The sequence below is a fragment of the Chaetodon auriga genome, chromosome 21 (assembly GCF_051107435.1).
Source record: "Chaetodon auriga isolate fChaAug3 chromosome 21, fChaAug3.hap1, whole genome shotgun sequence".
Lineage (NCBI taxonomy): Eukaryota > Metazoa > Chordata > Actinopteri > Chaetodontiformes > Chaetodontidae > Chaetodon > Chaetodon auriga.
The window spans coordinates 14344615-14372331 of NC_135094.1; the positions used below are offsets into that span (position 1 = coordinate 14344615).

The following is a 27717-nucleotide window of genomic DNA, read 5'->3' on the forward strand; positions in this document are numbered from 1 at the left end:
GGATCTGAGATGTTCTCATCTAACCCACCCCGACAAGAAATAGGCCTAAAAGCATTTCAAAAATGTTGAACTACTTCTTCAGTGGCTTGTAACTGATATGACTATAAGTTAATGTTTTATTAACCGTGATCTAGAGAGATTACTAGAAAGTGGTACCAAGACATTAAAGAAGAGAAAACATGAACAGGAGAGTGTAACTTTTCAAGAAACTCCCTGAAGCCAGCATCTGGGAGGAGCAGATGTTTGTCCATGTCAGTTGGACAGATTTGTTTTAAGAAAAGTAACATTTTCAAACTCCAGCCTGCACTCGCTGATTTAGACAGCCTACTTTTTGCAGTGTGATGCCTCCCTCCTTCTCTTTCCCTCGGCTGGCCTCGGCCCCAGAACCGGTCTAAACCATCCACAGTATGTTCGCAGGCTCGGGCTGTGTGCTAGGAAACATGAGCAGGGTGAGATATTCAGAGTCCCGGGCGGCGCGGCGCAGGCCGCTGGATAAAGCGGAGGAGGAGACGGCGGTCCGTGCGGTTTGAGCTCAGGATCTCAGGACGGGAACATGTGAGCAGGGAATGGGCGACTGGAAACAGGATTATTGTTCTACACAGCAGAGAGACGCAGGAGGGGCCCGGGACAGGTAACTGACTGAGACACTGACACACTGATGACTGTTCAGGCATGGAGCGGTAGCTTGGAAGCAGGGATGGAGTGAAGGATAAACACCTAAAGCCAGTTTACCAAACTTTGAATGGGCAGGAGGGAGTTTACGCTGCTCTTCATTCTGACAGTAGTCCTCATGACTTTAATTCTTACCAAAGCCTCACCACAGCACAGATGGATTCTAAATCCACTGGCAGCGTTATGTTTTATTCTTGAGTGTTGACTTCAGTGGACATCACTGCATGGCACTGTACAGATCTGGCAGCTGGCTGATGGCACCACATCACTGTGCGTCTTTTCCCGTGACAGACTCAATATTCAACCTGTACAGAAGAACTCTGAATTGCAGCTGAACGGGGGAAACAAAATGTCACATTTGTGGAGCCTGAGGGGTTGTTTGTTTAGCATTAAAAAAGGGAGAGCATGAATCAAAATAAACCATTCAGGGTTTATTCGACCGCAGTGCAGAGGAGGCAGGGCAGAAATATTCAAGATGCTTGAACTGGAATTCTAAAACAACATACTTTCAAATGAAATCAGCCTTTTACAGTCCAAACCACCCAGACTGTAGAATGCACTGTAGTAGGTTTTCTGTTCTGCTAAGTTGTAAAGTGAAACTGCATTTAATAGAATAGAGTTTTGTGCGGCTGAATAAATAATCTAAGTTGCGGAATGCAGCGCGGCATTTTTGCGCACGAGTAAAATTTAATATATTTATTCAGGTATTTATTACTCATAATGAACCTGCTGTCTGCACTGGTTATTTATTGCTTATTTCCAAAAATATCTTTACCATGGAATGCACATCGAACGAATAGTAACTCTTCTATTAGGGCTTAATGATTTCACACAAATCCGTTGATATGAATTCGAACTGCAGATGTAAATGTTTACAAAGCGCGACCTTATGACGCATCACAACAGCGCAGTTACGCACGGTCCGCTTCAGCTTACGATGATGATGCTTAATGCAGCGTATTTGTTTGAGCAGATATATAGTGGAGGTTAATCTAATCACTCACAGCAGAATGAAAGTGTTGAATTGTTTTGTTTTCGATATTGTTATTGAATTTTTGAAGTTTTTGTCACTTATATTAAAGTTCATTTTTGTTATGATAATCTCCAACCGAAGGTCATATTTTTAGTTTGATATACTCTATGTGTACTACTTTTGTAAAATATCCGCACTTGTTCCGCAGGAGAGAGACGGGGACACTGTCACGCATCCAAGGAGACTTTTTTCTTTTTTAATTTTTGCGCATCAGACAACTGCGGGGAATATCTGGCCAAAGATGAACACCATCGTGTTTAACAAGCTCAGCAGCCAGGTCCTGTTTGAGGAGAAGGCGAAAGAGGTGGAAATGAGCAGCAGAAATTATCTAGAAGTCATCGACGGGCAGCATCCAGACCTCCTATCCAGCAACCAGACCATCAGAGACAACCAGGCCATCAGACACAGGCGGAGCGGGTATGTGGAGCACTCTGCTGTCTTTAACGCTGCTGATGAGCATGTGTGGCTTGTGATAACATATGGATTAACTGGAGTCCGGGGTTACTGATGAGGAATAGCTCTCTATAGGCGGTTATTTCACTCAGCACACGTTAACACGCCGGCAGAGTGGACAACAGGGATGGTTGTGATATCAGTTATGTGGACAGGATGAGAAATATCATACTCAGGTAGGGCTTCCTGGGTCAAATTCTGATAAATGTGTATGTGCAGGATGTGTGTATGTGCATAAGCCGGCTGGCTGTTCATTAAATTTCGAATTGCTAAAATAGTTTGTGCAGCTGTGCGTAATTTACGCATTTACGCGCAAAATCTGAAATTTACGCGCAGATGAACTGTCCACATGGGACGTCTTTCATAAGTCTTAAACTATAACTACTGATGCTTTACCTCTCGAGACTCAAACAGCAATTTAATCAAACAGTCGGATATTTTCACGTGGCTTTAATGCAACAGGATCTGATGGATGAAGGAATTAGTATTTACCGTTTCCCAATCTGGTCTTCATTTAAGTGTTCATGTTCACAGCTAATCTTTTAAATTAATAAGTAGGTCAGCGTGTTCGGTAGCGTGTCTAATAGAGGTCTCCATCTGCTTCCAATAAATAAATGTGCCCTTCCTTCAACTCTCTGTGTGGTCTGCTCAATCACACAAGGACCAAGTGTTCTTTTATTAAATATATATTTCACTTTGTTTAGTTTTCCTTATATGTGACAAGGAGCAGGTGGAAGAAGAGATCATGCAGTTTCATCATATGTTCTGTATTATTTTCATGTTTGTTGAGTTCATATGAGAGAACAGAGGGAGAGCAGTGACCTTAAGCAGCCTCCTCAAGGAGTAACCTTCAGTAACAAGAAAGAATATTTTGAGTTAGTGAGTTTATGTGATTGTCAGGTGTCACCTCAAGGGAAGCGTCAGTCCTAATGAAGGACATTAAATTATTAAACAGAGGTGTATGTGTGCGTGTGTGCGGTTGAGAGTTTAAACCAAAGTTCAGAACACAGAGGAAAATGTCTTTTCGGATGTTCATACTGATCTAGATTACAAGGAAAATATTTGTAGAACATGAACCTCAGGCAGACTTGAGGTTAGACTAAAATATGTTACATCTGCCGTCAGTGGAGCTTTTTGGTGAGATAAAGGGAGAGGCAGAGCACAGCACCATACTGACATCTACAGGTTCATAAAACCTGGAGCTAAGGTGAGACTGAATCCCTCGCAGAGCTGGAAAACCAACAGGCTGCTTCAGACGCACTTCAGTGAAAAATGTTTTGATGTTCCTTTAAGAACTCACAGGGCATCTGTGTTCCCCAGTAGTGAGTTTAGAGTGATTTCATGATCTTTTGTGGTGATTATCTTGCATGACATCACTGCAGAGCTGCTGGTAGCTGTATTCTTTGCTTTAGAATATATACATATTTAGTGTCCACCCCTGGGTATATTCCTGCTGTGATGTTTTTTTATAGCATCCTCTGGACCTATATCACGGTCCTTTTCTGTAAAGGAAAACCAGAAGTATAATTTCAGGTTTTTTGTCAGTCCCTTGTGTGATGGCTTGGCTGTGACTGTGACCCAGCTGCATTGTTCTTGATCCACTTCTCCTGGATGTGAAATGTTAATCTGGCAAAAATGTGTGCCTGAGCAAAACGGTTTTGTTTGTTTCATTGCAAAGTGTTGGCGGTTTTGTGGGGACATGCAATGAAAAATAAACAGCGAGTGGCCGTTTCTCTCTCTCCCTCTGCCTGCGTCTGCTTCAGTCTCCCTCTTGCTACATCTCTATGTCTCTCTTTTAACCTCTCTTAGCTTAATTGCAGTGCTTTGGGTGAGAAAATTGCATACTGTATAGAGTGTTCACTTTATGTGTCATGACTAACGAATTCAGACAACACGCCGGACCACTCAGGACTCCGCTTGCAGCTGCACAACATTGTTTGGTTGACTTCAATAAACAACATAATCCTGCTTCTCTTTTATGGCTTTAAACCCAGATTTTACTTGAGTTTGAAAAAGGAGAAATTTAAATCGAGACAGTCTACCAGCATGTTATCCTGATATAATGAGCATGATGTTATTGACAAATGCAGAAAGGTTACAGAACAAATCAGCCTTCCTACACCTATAAAAAAGACTGAATCCTGCAGGTGTATGTGTTGGATTATGAATTAAAAAAGCTGGAATTCATAAAAAGAATAAACGTGCTAGACAGAAAAGAAAAATGGTTTAGATGAAAAAGAAACGTGTCCCATAATTTAATTATACATGAACTGAAGGTGAAGGTTTTATGTAATATCTTGGAAGAGCTTTTACTGCAGTCACTTCTCTCTACAGTTTCCTATCAGGCTGATTTTTCTACATGTTCCTCCACAGGGGCCGTCCCAGCGGCGGTAAAGTGCGACATAAGCGTCAGGCCCTGCAGGACATGGCGCGGCCGCTCAAGCAGTGGCTCTACAAGCACCGAGACAACCCCTATCCGACCAAGACCGAGAAAATCCTGCTGGCCCTCGGCTCGCAAATGACCCTGGTCCAGGTGAGTCTGCTCTCTGGCAGCTTCCAGAAAGACAAAATGAAGCTGAAAAAAGTGAGCTTTGTCTTCGTATTCATGCAGGCGTGAGTGTGATCAGTGAGGGAAAATGTGAAATTTGATTTCTGTGGTTGAGTTTCTGTCTAATCGGGTCTGAAAAGCTGGATCTTGAGTACTATTTGCAATTAAGAGGCTGTGAGTAGAGAGTGTTTTTACATCTTGAGCTGTTTATTTTACAGCTCTCATGCAGTGGTGCTTAATGTTATTTCTACCTTCTTCCAAATGCTACAGTTGGTAATTCTGTTCTTGGCTGATGACCTCTGAAAAAAGTGATTTTGTTTTCTTAGATTTCCTTATAATTAGATACATGAGCAGGTAAAGCTATTGAGGACTTCACAAGAAAATAGAAGATCAAGAATAATAGCCCCTCTCGTGTGCGGCAGAAATGTATTTGCTTCTTTCTTATTCTTTAGTTTGTTTCTTGATTCATCTTCGGACCCTCTTGATGGTCACGACCCACAGGTTTGGAACCACTTTCCTAGGTGTAGTGCAGTGTAGTAATACATATATGCTTCAAGTTCTATTGCACCCTCTACTGATAATGCAAGTTGCAAGTACAGTATACAACCTGACTGCAGCGCCTGACAAACTGACCACTGAGAGGAAAACCCAGCGGTGAATATGAGTGTGTTTTGTGTCTGGCACTTGCAGCTGTGTATGTACAGTATCATCTGGCTGACAAGGTCACTGATACGGCCTCACAGAGTCTGCGGCGGCTTTTTTGGGCCGCCGGCCACGATGCTTAATCTGGTTCTCATTTTGGGAGCCTGATGGAGCTGTTTGTTTTGGTGAGGGCGAGCAGAGTGCAGAGGAATGCTTTGTGTTGGACACCGGGGAACACACACACACACACACACACACACACACACACACACACACACACACACACACACACACACACACAACCTCACACACGCACAGATTTAAGCTAACACCCAAATACCAGCAGCAGTGTCAAAGGTCAGTGGATGATTTCTTGAAATTGAACGAGGGTGATGACAGGCAGGTAAATTATTTTTGCTGCGTTTTTCAACATGAAGGAGGTCTGCTGTGGGGAAATCTGAGCATTTTCGACTCAGGTTATTTTTGTTTTGGAACGGATTGACCTTTAGTCAACTAATTCAATAGTTGATCAACAGGAAATTGTTATAATCGCTTGATCATTTAAGTCATATGTCAAGTAAAATGTCTCATACTTGCTGCTAGTTTCTCATTATGAGAATATGCTGCTTTTCTCTGTTTTTTATCTTTATGAATGACATTAAAAGGGATTTTGCACTCACGGTCAGACATAACAAGCAATGTGGAACAAATGATTTTAACTATTTTCTGACCTTTTTCAGACTAAACAATGAATCAAAAATTGAAAATAATCAACAAATGATTCAGTATGACAGTAATAGTTAGCTGCAGCCCTAGGTGGCATCCTCTTCTTTGCCTATCCATTCATGGAGGCTAAGAACTACCCACTTCTTCCACTGTTAAGTCCAAACAAACCACTGCTGCCGCCGCCAGTAATGTAGAACGCATCACTTCCTGTGCGTTTTTCCCTGGGAACACCCACCAGGTGTTTAAAGCAACTAAATCTGTCATGTTTTAGCAAAACAGTCCCCTTTTTCCATGTAAATGTTGTAAATTATTTCTTTAAAGTTTGTGCTAATACGCCAGTGCCATCTCTCCATCACCGCTGAAATCCCTCGCCGTGCCTGCATGCCGTCTCCTCTACGGTACATACAGTGCAGGCCATGGGTGAAAGACCTGGTTTGGCTGCTGGCGTCCCCTTTTTTTTGTAATCTGGGTGTCATCTGAACTGGCGTGCCATCATTTCTCCTCACTCTCACCCCAATGACGGCCATCTTTCCTTCAGTCTTCATTAGCGTGCCGTCCCACGCCTCGCCTCGTCTCACCTCGCCTCGCCTCCCCTCCGGCCAAGCCACATGCACTAGTTGCCGCCTTCCCCCCGGTGTGCCACAGCGCTGGGCTGGAGACAAAGGGATGTGGGATGGTCGTAGTTAACGAGAAACACAATACTGAAAGAGGGGATCAGAAAAATAAGTACTCTAGCATAAGGCCCCTGTCCCAGCCCCTTCATAAGCTGCTTGAAGTCTATTGAGCATGAAAAGTTATTCTAGTATAACATCTAATGGTCTCCCTTCCCAGTGAAAGGAAGAGCGCCGGCTCAAGTGTCTTTTTTATTGCATCTTGAAGACAGTGTTGGAAAAAATGTATTATTGGAGGGAGGCTGAGCGAGTCCAGAAAAAGCACAGGGGATGTACATCTCGGTCGGAACATTAGTTAATGAAACGGTGCGTTCACTGGCTGCGCGACGCTTGGAGGGTGTTAAATGTTTCTACATGGCATTGATACAGAAAAGATGCACGCTGGGGTGTCTCTCTGGAGCGTCTGCGATGTTTCTTAAAGCTCAGTTTCAGAGAACTGCTCTGCAACCTGACTCCGTTTTTGTCCTCTGCCTCGAGTCTCTCTTGGTTTTTCTGAATGAGACTGATGGCAGGAAGAGAGCAGACGTTTTCATAAAGGATAGTCTTTGTTTTGCTATGGATGTGGAGGTGTTTGGAATCAAAACAATAACATATGTTTCTATTTGCTGTGTCTTCCCGCTTCCTTCTATTTCTCTTTCTTGCAGGTCTCCAACTGGTTTGCAAATGCCAGGAGGCGTCTGAAGAACACAGTGAGGCAGCCAGACCTGAGCTGGGCGCTCAGGATCAAGCTTTACAACAAATATGTTCAGGGCAACGCGGAGAGGCTGAGCGTCAGCAGCGACGACAGCTGCTCAGAAGGTACGGCTCGAGCAGCAGCTCCCTCTCTCTTCCAAGTTCCATTCCCAGTTAAAAGAGGTTTGTGTACAGTGAAGAATTCACAGACTGGCCATATCACAGCTTGACTGCTAATATGAGCAACTGTCCCGCGGCCCCACACCTTCACCGGCTGTTTGCTAAATCTTGTGACAGACGGTCTGCATTACACCCTGGGAATATGGGCTTTCAAAGAATTGGGCATGCAGGAGTCGGGGAGGGTTTGATGAAAGACGCTCGTGCGTTGCATTATGGGGATTGTAGGATCCTTTGCTTTTAGAACTTCACTCATACCGGAGACTAAAAATCAGGATTTAGCCTCTGCTGCACAGACTTTGACCACAAATCTGTCTCCTGTCTAGTGCCATACTAAATTGCTGCAGTGCCCCTGTGCTGTGTTACACCAGTTTTTCCCAGCAGAGAGAACAGTAACACTTCATATCAAGGTACATATGTTCACCATCAACTAGATGCTTATTAGCATGCATATTAGTAACATATTGGCTCTTTATTAGTCATTATAAAGCACTTAATGTCTTATACTGCATGACCATATTCTACAACCACTAGGCCATTAAGTAAGAGTTGTTCTCAATAACCACCTAATTACTGCTTCTTGACATTAAGTAAGGACAATGTTGATCTTAATAATCTAACCCTAACCCTTAATAACCCAAAACCCAAGAATAAGGCATTAAAAAGTGCTTATAAAGAGTCAATTTGCTACAAATATGCATATCAATAAGCAGTTAGTTAATGGTGAATGTGTACTTTAATATAAAGTGTTACTGAGACACCTTTACATGGCACTCTCTCACTCTCTCACTGTCTCACTGCAAGCTGCATCTCTCTCTGTCGTCACTCTCACTGAGCAGCTTTATTATTTCAGTTGATGGTGCCATCACATGATACTTTTTCCTATACACATCTGTAATTAATTGACTGACTATGAATTCATTTGACATGTGGCAAACCGGTGTCAGATGAGGAGGACTGCTTGGCATCTAGGTATCAAAAGCTACCATTTTTGTGGTGCAAACCGTATGGTACGCAGTGCAGAGAGATCAGGAGGAAAGTTGTTAGGAGGAACAGGTGGTTAGTGGGGACCCAGGGTCTAATAGTAGGTCAATGCAGTGATGCATATGATCCTTCATTCCTAAAACTACTGAAAAACATTGTCAGTATCATTATTTGTTTTGTACTTTGCTGTCATTTGTGGCCCAACAGCTGTGTGACCCTTCACCTCTTTAGTTATGGCTGCTTGTAATGGGAATGTAGGAGGTTTGGGGTTATTCAACAGTTCTGTTATGGTTATTATTTTATAAGGATGGTGGAAAACTTTTCCATTAGTATAACTACTCTATCCATCAACCTGATGGATGATCACTTCAAAGATATCGCATCAAAACGGCTCAGAGTTCAGGCAGAAATTAGTCACATACGCTGGTCTGAGCCTGGTGATCTTTGTGCAGCGTTATCGGGAAAATCTCCTTACGTCATGCTTCTTGTGCCCCCGAAATTCAAATCTAGCATTATGATATGAAATGGGGCCAAAGGCCTCTCCCACTGCGCCCGTCCTAAGGCGGGCTGATGCTATGCAGAGCCATGTTCTGGATGTATATAAATGGTGAGTGTGTGACCCAGCCGGGAGACGCCGAGGCCGGCGGGCTGCGACACGCTGTCATTAAGACACCCCGCTGAGCCAACCTCTGTCTCCCAGCCTGCAATTGAAAGTGAGTAGCTCTCTGTCAGCCGTGTATTTACAGCAACTGCCTTTTTCTACTCACTGACAGCACTGAAAACATGGTCAAGAAACAAAAAAAAAATCTAAAACATACATACTCCTGCAGTGAAAGAAGGAACCGAGAGGAAGAGCGCTGTGGTGTCAGTGATCTCTAATTAAATTTTTGAGGAGGAGAGGCTGAGCGTGTGGCTGAAAGAGGAATGTGTGCATGGTGTTTGCATTGTGTCCGCCACAGGCCACTATACCACCGGAGGCTCTGTATATCTCCCTGACTCTTCTCCCTGTCACATTATGGTTATGAAGCTATCCGCAGCCTGCTCCCACTTCTGACCCATGCGCTAAAAGGCCCTCCATTATGTTTTTAAGCCTATGCTTTTGTTCCAGAGGCTATTTATGGGGCCAGACCTGACCCCACTGACTCGGCGTACATTCCTCTTACTGTCTTGAAACGGTCCAGCTTGTTTTGTAGCTACAGTCCAAGAGAGAAAATGCTGTTTTCTGCATGGGATCTGGTGAGGACACGCAGTCATGTAGGTGTGAGAAAGGAAGTTTTATTTAAAAAGGTGGCAGACCTGCATGTAAAAGGACGCTGTCATGGGACTGTAACGACAGGTCAGATTTATTATCACTTGCGGTTTCACGGGAGATGCTGAAGCGCTTGCTGGATTCTACCTCAGACAGCAAAGGGGAAGGAGAGCAAGTTCGCTACCTCCATGTGTTTCTGATATGTGGGAGCTATAATTTTAATTTGGCCCAGACTGAATCAAATGTCCAACCTCCCAAATTACAAAATTACAGTCTTGGCATGGACAGTAACTAGAGTGAACTTCTCCCTGATTTCCCTCCTGCCAGAGGATATCTGGTTTTTCAGTATGGTGTTTTATCTTTCTTCCCCGTTTCTTTCATCAGGTAGGGACCTGTGCTTTAATTCAATTTCTTCGGCTGCAGAGCGCCCTGGAAATTATTTATTTCTGCAGGGGAATAGAGGGGCAATGTGCTCATGATGGAGAGGAAATAGACTACCATCCGTTATGGTTTGGTAATGCTTCTAAAGTCTCAGCCGGGCTTTCTGCTCTTGAGGTGATGCCAACAGGAGGGCAGGAGAGCCAGGTTGAAATCTCCCTGCCCTGGTATTTAGATTCAAGATTAGCTCAAAATAACCAGACTCTGAGTCAGTGGGGATGAACATGCTGCGCACAGAAGTTCATTAAACTGGAGAAGCTTTTTCTGAAGAAAATGTGTGATTGCTGTCTGCGTTACAATATGTAACTCATTACCTGTCATCATAATGAACATATTCACAGCCGATCAGTGCGTAATAAGGAACATTTTCAAATTCAAATGGAGTTCGTATTTTATACAGCTGCTGAGATGTAAACACAATAATGTATATAACTATTCAAAATAATATTAGGTATGAAAAGCATCCACTCGTCTACAAAGAATTACATGATTTCACATATAGATACACATCAAGCATGTTTTCAAAATCTTGTATGTCAGGAATAGCTCATTACATATGCAAATATATGCAAATGTTATGGTAACACAGAAGCAACACAATCATACAGTTTTTGAGTTACAGGTGTGAAAAAAGGCACAGAACAATAAAAAAAATTGAGTGTGAACCAACAAAAAGATGACCTTCGCTTTGGTAAATGTACGTCTGCGTTGCATCTAAATTATTCTTTCTTGATTTTGCCCTTTGATGGTGTAGATGTGGACAACCCTCAGAGGACACAGAGCAGCCCAGAGCAGCTCAACAAGCCCATGTACCAGAGCGTGATCAAGAAGGAGGGTTCCTCCATGGTGGGCATGGCCATGGGTATGGGTGCGGGGCTGCGCTCGGCCGCCGAGGCCGCCTCACTGGCCGAGGACTACGTGTCTCCACCCAAGTACAAGAGCAGCCTGCTGCACCGCTACCTGAACGACTCCCTGCGGCACGTCATGGTGGCCAACGCCGTCATGGACGCTCGCAAGAGGAACCACTCCGGCTCCTTCAGCTCCAACGAGTACGACGACGAGCTGCTCTCGCCGTCCTCCTCTGAGGCTGAGGCAAACTTTGTTTATCGGGCTGGTAAGGAGCCACATTTCTTGCATTCTTTCCCTTCAAGAGTCTCCCTCGCACACACGACATCCTTCACTTTTGTTCTTTTTTTGTCCCCTCCATCTGCACATTTTGTTTTAATTCCTGCAGCTGGTCCATTATTTCCAACTGTCTGCCTCTCTGCCCGTTCTCCTGCCTCTGGCTGCTGCCTTCTCACACTGTTTTCTTCCACCTCCCTGCTTTTATTTTATGTAGTATTTAATATATCTGCTGCTGCTAAATGTAATTCTTGTGGCCGCTTAAGTGGAGATGCAGTAAAAAGGGCCCCGAGCCGTTAAAGAAATGTTCTAATAGAGCTAAGCGAAGCCGACTGTGTCCAAAACACACACTCACACATCCACAGCAGAGGAGTCCGTGTACTGTCACTTCACACGCTCACACAAGAACACTGGCTGTCTCTCGCCCACTCCAGCCAGAGAGGAGAAGGAATTCCTCCCAGCCGGCTCCTCTGACCAGGCTTTAGCAGGCCAGACACAACAAGGCCATGTGGAACATGCTCACTGTCAGACTACTGTTTGGCATGCCTTTGATCCTGCCATGAGGTCCTGTTGAGAGAGCAGGGGCAAGGCAAACAGGCTGTGTTTTTGTGTGTCGGCAGACTGTGTGTGATATGTAAAAGGGTTTCTTTTTTTAGACGATGTGAATATAACCTTTAAGGAAAAGTAACAATAAAAAAAAGGAAAAGAAAACATGCAGCGAGTGCAGTGCAAAACAAAGTTGAATCTCTTGATATAGGTCACTTGTTATTCATATATAACCATATTGCTCTCTCCAGAGAAAGTCGTTATTTTTTTTTTTTTTTTTTTGACAGAATGAAAAACACATTCCAGAGTGAGATAAAACCAGATGAAGCTACTGTTTTACTGTCTCTTTTTGCCCACGTTTTTGTACAGTACGTTCTGTTTCTGGGTTTTGACACCTGCTGGAAGGAAATAACCTCTAAAAAAAATGAACTTAATTACTAGCACGTGTGTTTTTATTCAGGGCATCTTAAGTCAATTTCAAGCTAGATTTAACATCGTAAACTCGAAATCAGTGACGACCAACTCAAGTAAAAAAAAAAAAAAAGGCAGGATTGCAAAATAATGAGCAGATGTTGACAGAAATAAATGGGACATAGTCACTAGAAAACAGAAGAATTTAGTGGAATTAGCTCATTGTTCATCAAATATGAAATTTCACTTTAATTCAACTTGAAATTTTTAGGTTTCATTTTCAGACCTTTCAGTATAAACATAAGCTGAAGTCTTGCGACTTGAACTGAAAAGGACTGTTTTCACTAATTAGCATCCTTTATATATTAGTAGATTTCCCAGCATGCATTGTTTGAGGGTTAAAATTCTCGAGACACTTTTTTGTAATTTGAAATATTCGACGGAAACAAAGACAGCTTTGTATGTTGTCTTTGTTTTAGATTTTAATGGCTCAGGAGCCGACTTTCAGCCAGTCATTCGAGTTGCTTCACATTTTTACGGCAGCGGGGAAGCTCATGTTTTTACGGTGAACTAGCAGTGATGTAATTGACGCTGGTGTTCCCCTCACTGTGAATTTACTGTCAGGCCCTCGCAAATCACAAAACTCTGCATGCTGCAAAGATTTTCGCAACGCTTCAGCTCGCAACTTGTCTGAGCTGTGAGCAATCAAGGTCAGATCTGTCCAAGTTCTTCTTCGGCTGAGAACACTGGGCCTTTGTTCAGGCGGACTTCACAACCAATAGTACTGCTCTCACTTTCTGTGTGGAGTATGGAGCGGACCCGTGTTCGTAGGTGTATGTGATGGAGTGACGGAGGACGGGGGCTTTGTGCGGGGAAGAGCAGGTTTTATTGTGTTCCACTCAAAGCTCCTCTCATGGACAAATGTGTTTCCTATTATGTGGACGCGAAGGAGGGTGGGGGTATGCGTGGGGTTTGTATGAAATGCATCAACGGCTGCGACGCTCACAGTTCTCCTGATCGAAAAACTTGAAACCCTGTGACCTGAACGAACATCGGGCTTTTTCACATTGAAGCACCTGCTGGGACTCACAGATGGAGAAAGAAAGAAAGAGATGGATAGACCAAGTGAGACTTATAACTCCCTCTCTACCAGACTTTAATAAGAGAAATCCCAAAAAAAGGATTAATTCACCTGGCTGGCCTGCTGTTTTTAATAGAGAGTAACTATTTTATCTCTATGGTTAATATAATTTCTTGGCGCTGACGTCTCCCTCTTGGATTTCCCGGGCTCTGGCACCTTTACAGAAGTGTTACTCTGTTACATGCAAGAGAAGCTTTTGAATCCACACATGGAAAGTTCTCTGAGGCGGTGTTGACTCATGGGGCCGAACACCTGCTGGGGCCCTCCGATCCCATTGCCCAGTTGAACAAACGAAACAAAGAAAAGTCGAGAAAATGAAATTTTAATTCCACATCTGATCTCGCCGGCGCAGACAGCAAATGAAAGAGGGAGGCAGAGAGAAATAATTCTAAGCTTTGGTTTGCATCATTTCCTCTGTAGTTTTTTCTCCTGTGGCTGCACATTCCAGATATTTTTGTAGTGAACACATTCCACTTTTACCAATAGTTTTATTGTGTTTTTATAAGAGAAAAATGTTTCCCTGAGCAGCAGATTTCACATAAATCTGTACTTATATCAGTTATACAGAGAGAAAAAGACAGAATAAATCAGATTTAAGCTCTGTGAATGTTCCCCCTATGTTTGGTTGAAATGTCTGACATTTTCAGTCAGTAAGGAGGAAAATTTGAACTTGAAAGAAAGAGCACAAACGGTGTCTTTTGGCACATTCTTCTCCTGAATTCCTGCCTGTAAAACAATTTTGATTGGTCAAAGCAAAAAGTGGCGTGCCTGGCAACCATCCTCCCATTGGCTAGAGGTCCATTAATAGGCCAGTTGGCTGTTGTTGAGCCCACAGTGTTATCTGTGACTACAGAGGGCAGTCAGACGTGGCAGGAGATGGAGAGTGTAGATTTACCCCAGTGGAAAACTACACTTCTGCTGGCTTGAAAGGGCTCGCACACTTACACACAAACACTCATGTACCATTCACAGGCCTCATACAAGCACATGTGCGCACACACATCCAGTACAAACACCCACATGCACACACACTTACAGTCCAAAGCCTGTGGGGAATGTCACTGAACACAAGGAGCAGTAGAATTCCATCACACATGCCAGGGGTTTCATGCCAAATTACCCTTTAATGGGATATTAAATGGCAGGAATCTGGCTCAATGTTTTTCTTCTTGCTCCGTACCAGATTTGCCCCGTCCGATATCATATAGATCATTATATGCAGAATAACTCCCAACGTTTCTGCGGACGGAGACTGGGAGATCTCTGTCAGACATTTTACACAAGGTTGACAGTGGTACATTTTCTCAGGTTCTCTCCTTTATGGCCTCTGGTTACAGCTGAGTGCAGAAGCCTGATGGTTAGCCTGATGGTTTTCCAACATATCTATTGATGTGGAAAAATACCTATAGCTGAAAGCAAGACAGCGCCCACCAGCAAGGTTTCAATAGTTATAGATATTTGTGTGCCTGTTAAAAAAGCATCTGTTAAACAAAAATAATTTTTTTTCTTATGAACCAGTCTACAGCCATGCCAGTGGCTCTGTGAGCTAAATGCTAAAAAGCTCAGAATGAAAGTGCTAACATGCAGGTGTTCAGCAGACAATGTTTACCTTCTTAGTTTAGTGTATTAGCATGCTAACATTTGCTAATTAGCACAAAAACAAAGTAGAGATGAGGCAGATGGGATGGGATGTCATTAATTTTGCAAGTATTTGGACAAATTTTGATTCCATGATGGCGCTAGGTGAAAAGCGAAAGTCACCAAAGTCATTAGGATTCATCCTCTGGGCACCATGGAGTTCATCAAGCAGTCATCAGTTGTCGAGATATTATTATTTTAGATGTCGTCTTTATTTTTTTCTGTTCACTCTCCATAGTTTGCATGCATGCTAGCCACTCTGTTAGACAGTAGCCACGTGCTCTGAATGTCAATGCCAAAATGCTGAGGTTTAGCAGCTATACGTTTTGCTATGGTTACCTTCTGAATTTAGCATTTAGTATTTTAATGTAATAACACAAAACACAGCTGAAGGAATTTCATTACTTTTGCAGGTATTTTGTCACAAACAAAAGTACTGGACAAATTTAATATTTGACCTGATGATAACACTTGAGAAAGGTTAAGTGTCTTAATTATTTATTTTTGTCTGTTTCTATGGTTTAGTCCATTCCTCTTCAACCAATATAAATATGAAGTGACTTATCTGTGAGTCAGGTGCTGCTAGCACATAGTTTTTCTAGAAATGCGTTCAATGAAAACACCAGCGTTTGACAGCAGCCACTGACGTCCTGAGGGCCTTTCAAACGAGGACACAGCGAGTGCCAGACAGTTATTGATTCCTGGAGAGTTTAGTGGCACTTAAGGAGCTCTGGAGTCGTCCAGGTGAATGGAAGAAAAGTAATCTTAATGTGGAAAAAAAAAAAGAATGTTTGGATTTCTTGTCTCGAGGTAGAATGGTAGAAAGATCCGATGATGGCTCGCGATAAAAAAAAGATTTCTATCATGGCTGTTTTCGTATTTTTGACTAACAAGATATATTTAACTGGATTTCCTTTACCATTAATGTCTCTCTTGTTTCCTCTCCAAAGAGAAACCCAACTGTGTTGATTTATACAGCAGTGTTGTTGAGGGATGGTGGCTGTTGTGTCTGATTTAAGACTCCGATGTCACGTTGCTGACTGATGAGCGGCGGCGTAATTTACTGTATGCCACAGAGCAACAGGAAAGACAATGCTCACGCGGGGCCGCTCGGTGACAATGAGCCACTCCCGGACAGTGATGGATGAGGACTCCTCATCTTAGGAATCCAGAGATGTGGATGGACTGGCTACGATTTGATCTTTCCACAGTTTCATAGGAATGGAGAAGGGGGAAGACAGAGAGGGGAGGGGGTTGGGATGTTGTTCCAAGGCAGCAGCTTTTGCCAAGACTCACTTGGTTCAGGTTGGGCTTTAGGAATCAGTGTGGAAGGGATGAGAGGAGGAGACGGAGGCACTTGTTCCATCCAGATCTAGAGTTGAGTTTCTCCAACAGTGGCCTGTTGGGAGAAGAAAGACAGCGTGGTGGCAGTGACTAAGAGACACAGAGACTGTGGTTGGAAGAACTGAGATGTGTGTGTTTGTGCGTGTGTTCTTGTATTTCTTCTCACTAAGATAGGAAGATGAGGGAAATAGGTCACATTTCACATGACATACGTCATATGTCACATAAAGTGAGGACAGTTGACTAGTCCTCAGTTTATTTAGGGGCTGTTTTAGGAATAGGATTTGGATTTGGGGATTGGGTGAGAATAATAAAGTGGGATGATGGTAAAGCTCAAATTCAAAGTAGAAATATTTCTGCACCCACCCTCAGTGGTGTCTGGCCTTGTAGATAGTTTTCCTTTGAGTATCCACCTCCGCTTCTGCCAGCGCAATAGAGACGATTACAGTTTTATTTGTGAGTAACGGAGGATTTAAGTTTTTCATTTCAAAAATTCAGCAGCATGGTGTCTGTCCAGAAACACTTCTGCTGGAGCAGACCTCACTGCCAGCTGCTTTCTCTGGTGGAAGACTGGAGTTAAACCAGTGAGGTTCCCAAAATTAAATTGGCTTTACGTAATTATTTTCAAAAAATGAAATCAGCAGCTTTATGCTAGGTTACTGTGCATATTTGCAGATAAAATGACATGACATCATGTGTGTACTATTTATCTCTCTTAGTTGCTTGCCCAAATGAACAAATCCTTGAGGCACCCCAGGGAGCACAGCACCCAATTTTAGGGAACAGTGAGGTCTGTGGATTATCCACAGATTTAATGTAATTGAACCCACTGATACACATACAAGATACATGTGCACAGATGCTACCACCACCCTGGTTAATGCATGTCTGTGTGTTCAAATGAGAGCCTTACATCACATAATGCATTCTGAAGGAGGCTCCAGTGATGCATGTGGAAGGCTGTGAGGTGTCCTTCAGGGTGTGGCTGGTCCAACGGTGGGAACGACTGGGAGTTGGCAGAGGTGAGGTATAATCCTGGCACGAAGCTGTGGTGTAGCTTCATGCGAATGGAAAGGTGGATAAAAAGACAGAAAAAGAGAGAGAGGATGAAAAAAAAAAACCCTATGGTGAACCTCTGTCATTGGGAAGCTGGGATATTGGCTTCCGACCACTAAACAGAGGCTGGGTGCGAGGCAAACAGAGAAGACAGCAGCAGACTGAGACAGTGTTCATTCTGGCCGTCATCCTGCGGAGAAGTGTTAACAGACAAACATCAGCACAGACACTGTTTATACGCAACTCCCTAACATAGAACTGGAAGAGCACGGAATAATGAGCCCTCTCAACCTGATCGTTTTTAAATCATCAGCACGCCAAGGCCTTTTGGGAGACACGCGCGCATTTGCGCACACACACACACACACACACACACACACACACACACACACACACACGATCAGGCCATCAAATTCAGAAAACACAGTTGCCTGCCTAGTCAGGGAAACCGAGCCGCACAGCCCTGGTCTGTATAAAACACAAATTGTTTCCATTTTAAAAACCGAGCTGTGTCTAGAACAATAGGCGACCATTGTGCGTTCCCACGGGACGAAGGAGAGCAGAGGGAGGTTTAATGAGAGAGCAGAGGTGTGACCCGGCGAGGACACATAACACACACACACACACAGAAATCCCCCAAGTGTGTGAGAGGGCAGCTCAACCTACCACTGTGAAGAATTGCAACATAATGATGCAGTGAATGCAGCGCAAGCATATCATTTGGCCTCCAGCTCCAGAGAAAAGGATATTTTGGTGCACACGAAAACACTTAAAAATCCAAATAATGTTTACTTGTGGTTTCTGCTTTTTTCCTGCTAATGTGTGTGTTTTGCACCGCAAAACAACAGCCGTTCATCCCCGAGGATGTTGCAGAGTCAGAGCCAGCCCTGTTTTGTCTCTTTTGTACCTGTTGCGTCAAAGCAGCGATAACAGGCTCATCTGGTCATCATCAGGGGTGCTGTTACTCCAGCGAGCGGCGTCACTGTCGTCATGAAGTCAGTATTTGAAGTATGAGCCCTCTGATGCTATCACCGTCTCCTTTTCAATCTTTTCTGATGATCATTGTCATGCAGTCATCTGTTGTCACTCCAAATCCCAACGACCAGACCGCCATTGGTCCCTTTTTCATTGTTTGTCTATGACACCCGGGCAGTCACACACACCCACCCACCCACACACGGAGAAGACACTCACACGCTCGCCATGACAACGTATTTACTTCTTCGTCGAGACGCTCCTCTCATTTTGGCTGATTTACGGGGCCCCTGATTACACTCTGTTTACTGGCACTCGTAAACGCAATGACAACCTGGCAGTGCTTAAACATCTGAAACACTGTTATTATTTCTCCATCTAGCGAGAAGACACAAAGCGTAATCCTCAGTGCTGGATCTTGGTTATCTGCCCTGACCACAGCCACACCAGTGTGTCATCTGCCGGGCAGACACGGAAAAAAAGCAACACAGAAAAAGAAATGCAGCGGATGGGAGAGTCATTTTTGGGCAGCGGCTCGGTATCTGTCTGGCTCTGTCACTCCGACTGTGTTCTATTTAATAGCAAAGGAGCTAATTATTCAGCATTTTTTTTAAGTGATGAAAGTGTTGTCAGGGCAAATGGAGAAGGCATTAAATTCACGCCGTGTATGATTTCTTTGGCTAGCTGAGTGGAATTGACAGTTTGGTTCTTTGGAGCCTCAGACTTTGTGTTCGCCACCCGTAGAGACAGAAAGAGAGAGAGACGGAGAGAGGGATGGCTGGGAGGGGTAATACAAAAGTAGCGTTGGCAGAGCGCAAGGCAGCGGAGTGCCAAGGTATCCCCAACTTCATTTACAGACTCTTCTTGACATTATAAAAGGCACAGATCATAAGAAATATAGAAAAGATAGATCTGGAAGCGCAGAAGCTTGAGCGATCGCTCTGTGTCGCACCTCATGCTCAAGACTGTGGCTTGGGTTGGTGTCAAATCAAAGATAGCATCAACAGGCGTCGCCATCAGTCGCCTGAAGCGTTCGTCATCTCCTTTTTGGTTGGAACCGAGGAGACCTGGCTAAAAGTAACTCCTCCATGCAGTCTCATGTCCACAGTAATCTGAATGTGACTTGACATCCGGTAAGCATCATCACACGGGCTTCGCTGGAGGTAAAGTGCGGCTGCAGGATGGTGTGTTTTCTGTCCAGTGCAGAGCTATGAGTCACCTGTGGTGACAGTTCAGTCCTGACTCATCCTCAGAGCTTGACTGGCTGCCTGAGAAATCAAAGGAGCAGCATAATGACACAATGATCTGTCCTCATCCTGACGTGTACTGTGGTTGCACAGGTCAGCGGCGAGCAGATTGTCGCCACTCTGGTTCTCATCAGGTGCTTAAGAGGAAATCAGCTTAGCTCATTTCCTTATTTCAACAATTGAGTTTGGATTTTTGTGTGTATGCGTGTGTGTTTCCGACTGTTTCTCCAGTGGTGGAATAATCTTCTCATTCCAGTCAAACTAAATGCATTTCACCTTCTGCCCAGTGACATATAGCTTTTTGGTTCGACTGAAGTCTCAAACCTTTTCTAAAGGGTTTACCAGTTGAAGTTTACTAACTTGGTTATGGAATCTGTTTTTGAGTTGCCAGCTGGTTAAAACAGACTCTCTGACTGGTGCTTATCCTTCAGGACATTTGCTTGATCTTTTTAGCTGCCATCTATTTATTATTTACCAGCATTTAAAGGCAGACTTGATTGATTTTATCAATGACATTGTAACATTTATAACTATTGATGACTTAAATGAGAAACTCTTTATTAATTGCAGCATATTAGTCTTTCCTAATGAGCTGTTAACATTGATATAATTGTAAACTTGGCATATTAGAAATAATAACATCACTATTTATGACTCAGCAGATAAACAGATTTTTCACAACCTGGCAACCCAAAAGTTATTATTTTTAATAGATTATAGCCGATCTATAAGTAAATGTAAATATAAGAATAATAATGATAAACTTTATTTGTACTGCACCTTTCATAGAAGAATTGCAGCTCAAAGTGCTTTGCAACATAGAAATCACACACACCAGGTGCGTCACATAAAAAAAAGACAGAATGAACATAAAACAGCATTTAAAATTAATGTAAATGAAGAGAATAAGAGAGAAAATAAAACCCAATTGATATTAATAATTATATAGTTGATACAACTCAGAGGTCTCCAAAGTGTCTTATTCCTTTATTACAATGACAGTCAGCAACTGAAAATGAGTTATTAACCATTCATTCGTCTTTACTTTTTTTAAGGTTTCTTAAAATTTGACAAAATAATCTTAATTTAAGGCCCACTGAATGGCTTTTTCCACCTGCTAAGATGCTAAGATAAGCTAAACAATCCCCAGCATGCTGCATAGTTAATGCACAGTGGTATAAATCTCCATCCCTCACAGAGAAAGCAAATAAGCTAATTTCCCAAAAATGTCAAACTATGCCTTTAAAATCCTCTCCTTCTTCTTATCTGTTCCACTTAATTCTGTTGTTTGGGGAACACTGGAAAGACACCGACGCCTTATTTTTGACAGCATGTGATTTTTGGTGACGTTAGAATCGACACTTACACTCAGTCACTTTGGATAAGACCACCAACTAAAAGCCTGAAATGTAAATGTCATATAAAATGTGTGTGTTTGTGTTTATTTGTCTGCCTAATTCAGCCCAGCCCTTGGTTTGTGCAACAGAGCCTGCCTTGTTTATTGTTGCATGTTGCTAACAACAGCACCAGATGGTAATGATGATAGCCAACCACTCTCCTCCGCAGTCATCTTAACAGGTGTAACCTCATTCCCTCTCTAATTTGTCAGCCCCCGCTTGTTTTCCCTCATTTTCACCAAGTTTTTCACCAAGTTTTGTTCAAGCTGCTCAAGCTTTTTTTTTTTTTTTTTTTTATCCTCTTTTTGCTCTCCCTCCATTACCCCGCGGTGATGTTAAGTGAGCTAGTATTTTTGGACTTCCAGCATGCCGCCAGAAACCATCAGACTTCTTAGCTTTCCCCTTTGGCGGTCCGTGAAACCCCACTGTCAGTGAAGCCCAAAGGCAACAGCAAAGTGGACTGAGTGTTCAGTAGCAAAGTAGTAAAGCAAAAAAGTAGAAAAAACAAGGAAAAAAAGAATAAGAAAATAATAAAAGGTCCTGTGTGATTTATTGGCAATTTATTGAGTCTTTGGCACGGCTCTTGTTTTAAAAAATCTTAGTTTTAGATGTTTTAGGCACAGAGTGTTGGAAATAAAGTTTTTGCATACAGCGGTGCATTTCCAGATTCTGGGGTCCAGGGCTCAAAAGGGAAGGGAACGGTGCCTAGTCCAAGGAGGGGTCCTGGGGGTCAGAGTGGCCCTCTTCAGCTTTGGATCCACACCTTCTCCACCTGCTAGAGACCACAGAGAACACTGTTTTGCATGTTCTGAACGGAGCATCTGGACAGTGGCTGCCTCACACACACTGGAAACACTTAAAGCTGTGGATGGAAAGACTCACACACCATGCTGCACAGCCCACCATGACTTCACAACACACAAAGAGACACTTTCTTCTGCATGTTGTTTGTCTTTGATGTTGTCTTTGCTATTGACCTTCATGCTGCTGTCACCAACCAATCTATACACTGAGCGCCGCAGCAGTAAACACTGAGCTAATGTATTTTGGGGGAACATAAACAACACATGAAAACAGTGCAAATGGGCTGTAATTACAGAGCTGTGATTATGGAGAATGGTGCATGTTTTTTAATCAGGAGCAATCCATTTTTGGGCACTGGTAACAGTCAGGGGCGTAGCTGCAGAGGATACCTTCACTTTGCAAAAGAATAGAGAATAAGAAAAAGTAAGAGATGAAGAGATGGATAAGATCAAGGGCTTTCAAAAACAGCTTTTGAAAACGTGGAGGAAGACATAGCACAGAGTCACCCTTTATTAAAACACAGACGGGAAACATTGCATTTGTTTTGGCTGGGCTGCTTGAGAATGGTCAGTGTCGAGTACCTGGATTATGGGGTACAACAGCAAATCGCTGCAGCAAGGGGGGAACGAGCGGAGGGCGGAGGATGAGGAATATCAATAAAGGAAAAGGGACTCGCTGATGAAGCACGATAAAGGCTCAGGGAAAGATAGCGCAAGCGGGGAGTTGTGGCCAGACAAGAATGTGAGGATTTTGCTGGAACGCTTTGACGCACTAAAACCTGAAATCTCATTCTGTGGTTTGTACTTCTGGGTTATCATGTCCTCATCTCCGTCTCACACGTGCACACACATTCTGTTCTGTCGAAGAATCATCAACAGAGGAGAACTGTGAAGTCTATCCCTCTCTGCGGAATACACCACCTATTATAGAACGAACAGGAAAACGACAGGAAATTTCATAATCAGGCCCATATTAGCCCGAGGCCTTGCAAACCCGGGACTGTCAGCGTGGGTCACGCTACATGGGAATTTTGAAAAACAAGGGAGGAACATAGAAAGGCATTGGGAGTAATTAGGCATTTATGGCAGCTTCCAAAAGCCCGAACACTGGATCCAGATCTGTGGAAAGTCTATGGAGGGCTTTGGCGAGGTTAGAGGTGACAAAGCAGAACGGTAAAATCTTGTGTGTGCTCTCTCCGACACCGGAGGAGTTTGGCTCTCCGTCTCTGTGGCTTTCTGCGACGATGCTAAACCCCGAACGCAGTGTCCTCGCTCAACCTTCTCCAGTCCCTTCTAACAATCATGGGAATGAAATTCCGGAGAAAATGAAGGGTGCAGATTTTCATTAGTAGGAGGGAACGCTCAGGAACGCCCGTCGACTGCGATGTTGCGGTGACGGTGGCGCAAGGAAGGGCTCGTTAAAACGGCAGCTCAGGTTTAGCCATTTGCTTTACTGGAAAATGTGGTGTGGGGGGTGCAGGAGACTGGTTGTCCCTGGGTGATGTGTTTGCGGTGGGACACGTGGGAGGTGGAGAAAAAAGTCAATAAAAGAAAGCAGGAAGTCGTTGTTGAGCCAAGGGCCTAGATAAGACGAACTTCTTTTGAACTGTCTTCAGACGGCCGGTCATCCATACCTGGTCAAGATTGAACTTCTTAAAAGCTCACAGGTCTTTGGCTGTTTGTTTAGTTGACTTAAAGAAAGCGCCTGGAGGCTGCACAGCGAGGAAATCCAGATGCTCCGCTCTCTTTTAATGCCTTGTGAAACGCCAAGCCTGTGTCATCATTTTCACTGCTGGGCAAAACGTACCTAAAGCTGGACCCAAGTCAGAAGACATGTTCAACGCAACCACACACACACACGACGTGCACATGGTCTTTCTCTCCGAGTGAACAGCATGCCGAAGTAAACACACTGGTTGCCCTGAAGAGAATTTTGGTTTCATTGTTTAATGACTCTGCTATTCCCCGCTAATGTTTTACATATGAGACAGAGATTGCTCCCATTTGAAGAGGAAAAAAAAAAAAAAAGAGAACAGACATCCATCTTTCTCTCACTGACTCACTTGCTGCCTTTTCATTCCCACTCAAGTCTTTTACGCTCAGTCATTTTCAATCTGATTTCCTCAGACAACTCAATTACGTTGGCCGGGGCCCATTTGTTTTCGAACAAAATATTAGAGAATGGAGTTTATGAGTCATAAGAAACATCTTTCAACTCCATCCCATTAGTCACCTTGTTTCTTGACGGCTTCTTGCAAAACGTCCTTTTTTGTCCAGCATCAGAGTAAAGAGAGAAAACAGAGCAACACATGTTTGCAGTGGACAGAGTGTACACATGCAGTCTGCACACAAAACCATGCACACACACACGCCTCCTGAGCCTGTACGGTCAGCTAGATTTCAGTAAATCCTCATCGACCGAGAACGCTGCAAAATTAACCTTTTTTTCCCTCTTGTACTTACAGAAACCACAGACCATGGATCAAGTAAATGTGACAAGTGAGTGGACTGTCTTTTACCTCCCAGCACAGACCAGATCCTCTATTTTCATTCATTACAAGCTGAACTTGACCTCTAACTCCCCCCGCTCTCTGTTTTGTTCCTTCCCGTGCATGTTTTGCGTGGTTGCCATCATCAGTGGCAGCGGTGGCGTCGGAGCTGCGCAGAAGGAGAAGGTGAAGGGCAAAGACGAGACGTACTGGAGGGAGATCAACGCCGCCATGGCCTTGACCAACTTGGCGCAGGGGAAGGACAGCACCTCCGGGACCACCAGCTGCATCATCCAGAAGTCCTCCCATATAGCAGAGATCAAGACTGTTAAAGTGCCGCTGATGCAGAAATATTAGCCCTGACGTCATCCTCCCATCTCTCTATGCAAACCAGCAAACATTCCTGTTTCAGCGAACTCGCCGGAGTCCAGATAAACTCCGCCTCGAGAGGATGAAAAGAGAGCTGTTGTTTAAGGTGAGGGGTGATTGAGGCGAGGAAGTGTGGAGCAAAAAGAGAACTCTCATTCTTTTTGGTCGTTAATGGCGTCTAAAAAAATTAGAACAGGCCCTCGTTTTTGTGCTGGGTTGATGTGCAACAGACAGGTGTTGATGATAGTTTCACAGCAGTATTTCCTAAAACGACACTTTTGTAATGTTAACTTATTTTTGATGAGTCTGATTTTTTTTTTTATTTCTTCTTTTTTTTTTAATGCTACGAAATTTGTATTTTTTGCCAAAGTGCCTTTGTTATTTAGACGAATAACTCACTGACTGTGGTCAATGCAAAGTACAGATACTGAGGTGCCTCTTTGGAAGAATATTTGACTAAGTTTAGAGTCGCAGTCATGATTCAGGATTTATTTTATGAATGAAAAACTCCCAACAACAGCTTGTGCCTTAAGGACTGAATGAGCTCACCATCCGAGGCACTGATGAACTCAAATAGCACACATACACACACACACACACACACACAAACACAAAAAATACCCAGCAGAAATTCCCTGAAGACGTTGCTCTCGTTTTGACTGGACTCTTCATTTTGACTGTAAACTGAACACTGTTTTGTCTCAGCCAGCCTCTCGGTGCAGGCTGGCCAACAATAACTGTTGCATACGTAGATAAGTTGCTCTAACGTGAGCAGCAGATGGATAAGCAGCCAACGCTCCCCACCTTGTCCACCTCTCGGCCTTGGATTTCATTAACCAGCGAAGGATTCCTGTCTTATCTGGGCTTTCAGTTGGTGCAATGTGCACAAACGCTCAGCCGGACCCAAACGAAGTCACGTTCACCCACTCAGTGACACGGACGTACGCAGGTCTGCAAGCACGCTTTCAGGTTCGGAGCAGTATCTGTTCTATCAGAATGCAATGACCTAAAAGGGATGTTTTTGCTTTGCATTATCAGTGTTATACGTGGACAGTGTTGCCTTCTCACGTTTGTGTTCAGAACGAGATAATCCGGAGCGAACAAGAAAGAAAAAGCCATCACCAGCTCCCCCAGCCGTTTGATCCTCGGCCCTCTCAGCTGTTCAGCATTACATTCAAATTGCTGTTTACAAGAAGCCAGAGGATGGACTTAAAAGTTTAACTTTCTTCCCTTGTTTTTTTTTTTGTTTCATCTTCAAAAATACATTCCAGTATTACCTATTTGTTGGCCAAGCAATTGTTGAAAGTTTCTGTTAGTGTCAGTCTGTATATGTGTGGTTGTTTTGTTTTTGATCTTGGTTTCACTTAACTGTACTGCATTAAGAGCTTCTTTTGTCACCCAACGGAAAGAATCCGCTTCTTAGAGAGTACTTATGTACGGTGCATATGTTAGAAACGTTTGCGGTGAACTGTGCCAAGTTCGCAAACTGGGGGAAATCAAGTTGGACTTATGGGAGAAACTGAAGTTGGCTCTCTGTGCTGACTTTTTAATTTTATGTATATCTTCAAGGTACTGTTTATGTGTGTCAAAATGTACACTCCTTCCTAAATGTGCATTTTTTTGGACAACCCAGACTGTGCTTATGGTCAAGGACTTTGAGTGGGAGTGAAGCTGCACAAAGTGACTTTTTGACCTTGTTTATGTGTCTTGAATGTGCAAAATGTTCAAAGAAAAAAAAAAGAAGCTGCACTTACAGTTCTTGGTTTTCAATCAGAAGACACACAGCCTCCATTGAGAACTTATGGATGATGTGTTTTTACACAAAGGTGACGAGAAGGAGAAGAAATGAAGGACAACCCTATATTATTCCTGTTAGCGTGCCTATGGAAGTATAATGAAATCAATCGCACTAGCCAATCCCCAGGCACTATTTGCTTATGCAGTGGGGGTTGCGGGCTCCCACATGTGTTTTTTATACACCTGATCCAGGCAGGGTAGCTGCGGGGTAGTGCCGGGCCGGCTCCTTGTGTTTTTAATCGCACCTCTGAACCTCTGGACCACTCGCAACCTTCACACCTCACACGATACCCGCTCGCTGGGAAGAGAAAGAGCGAGGGAAGGAGGCTTCAGAGACAACAGAGCAGCCTTTGTTGTTCCTACCTGCAGTCACTCGCCAACAGCGACATTACGAGTGCTAACAAAGGGGTTTCTACGGCCAAGACTTTGGTACTGTACATGCCTTTCTCCAGCACAAGCCCTGCTATCACAACCATGCTGACAAATGGAAAGCAACGGTATGTTTAAAAGCCTATAAATTATTACGGACTTTGTAAAAACAAAGAAAAGTGGTGACCATAGTTTGTTTTTTTATTGTTAAGTTATATAAATTGAGATTTTTTTTTTTTTTTGGTTTGTTTGTTTTGATAGAGACTGGATTTTCAATCCAATGACCAAATGCATATCTCCTTGTTGCTCTCATGTAAAATTTCTTTTATAAAAACAGTTGTTCCTTGGTCAAAGCAATGAATAAACCTCTGAATGAAATGAAATGCATTGTGTGTTTCATTCATTTTTTTTTTTTTTATGTTCATTTTGTCAATCGTTTGCGGCTTCATTTATTTTGGCCACATGGAAGAATCTGTTAACACAGCAGTGACATATTATTACTGTATAAATGGCTAACGTGTGAGCGAAAGAGTCTTTTTATACAATCCCTAGATATGGAGCAGCATTAGCATTTATTCTGAGCTGTATTAGTGTCTTTTGTCTTGATTTATTGTTAAAAAGAAATCAATTAGTGCAGCTTTAAAGGCTATTGGAGCTTTAAAGCATATTAGACATTTCACTTAATCATGAGTTTTGTCTCAGTCACCTCAGAGCGCATGCAGAGTGTGAGAGTTTCTCACCCGAGAGG

The 27717-nt window shown here is 43.4% G+C and overlaps 1 protein-coding gene across 2 annotated transcripts; it reads left to right on the forward strand.

Annotated features, from left to right (window-relative positions):
- Positions 1-533: 533 nt before the first annotated feature.
- Positions 534-27329, forward strand: mkxa (mohawk homeobox a). 2 transcript variants are annotated; one of them, XM_076760960.1, is made up of 7 exons: positions 534-631; positions 1920-2122; positions 4532-4691; positions 7390-7543; positions 11020-11379; positions 24411-24444; positions 24584-27329. In XM_076760960.1, exons 2-7 carry the CDS (start codon positions 1947-1949, stop codon positions 24789-24791), a joined length of 1092 nt encoding a protein of 363 aa, XP_076617075.1. In that variant the 5' UTR covers positions 534-631; positions 1920-1946; the 3' UTR covers positions 24792-27329. The 2 variants fall into 2 exon arrangements, with proteins under 2 accessions (XP_076617075.1, XP_076617076.1); XM_076760961.1 differs by lacking the exon at positions 534-631 and having other exon boundaries at positions 1886-2122.
- Positions 27330-27717: the final 388 nt, after the last annotated feature.

Coding starts and splice junctions, on each gene's coding strand:
- mkxa (XM_076760960.1), top strand. CDS start 1,947: ATGAACACCATCGTGTTTAACAAGCTCAGCAGCCAGGTCCTGTTTGAG. Junction 2,123..4,531: donor ATCAGACACAGGCGGAGCGG/GTATGTGGAGCA, acceptor GTTCCTCCACAG/GGGCCGTCCCAGCGGCGGTA. Junction 11,380..24,410: donor AAACTTTGTTTATCGGGCTG/GTAAGGAGCCAC, acceptor TTGTACTTACAG/AAACCACAGACCATGGATCA.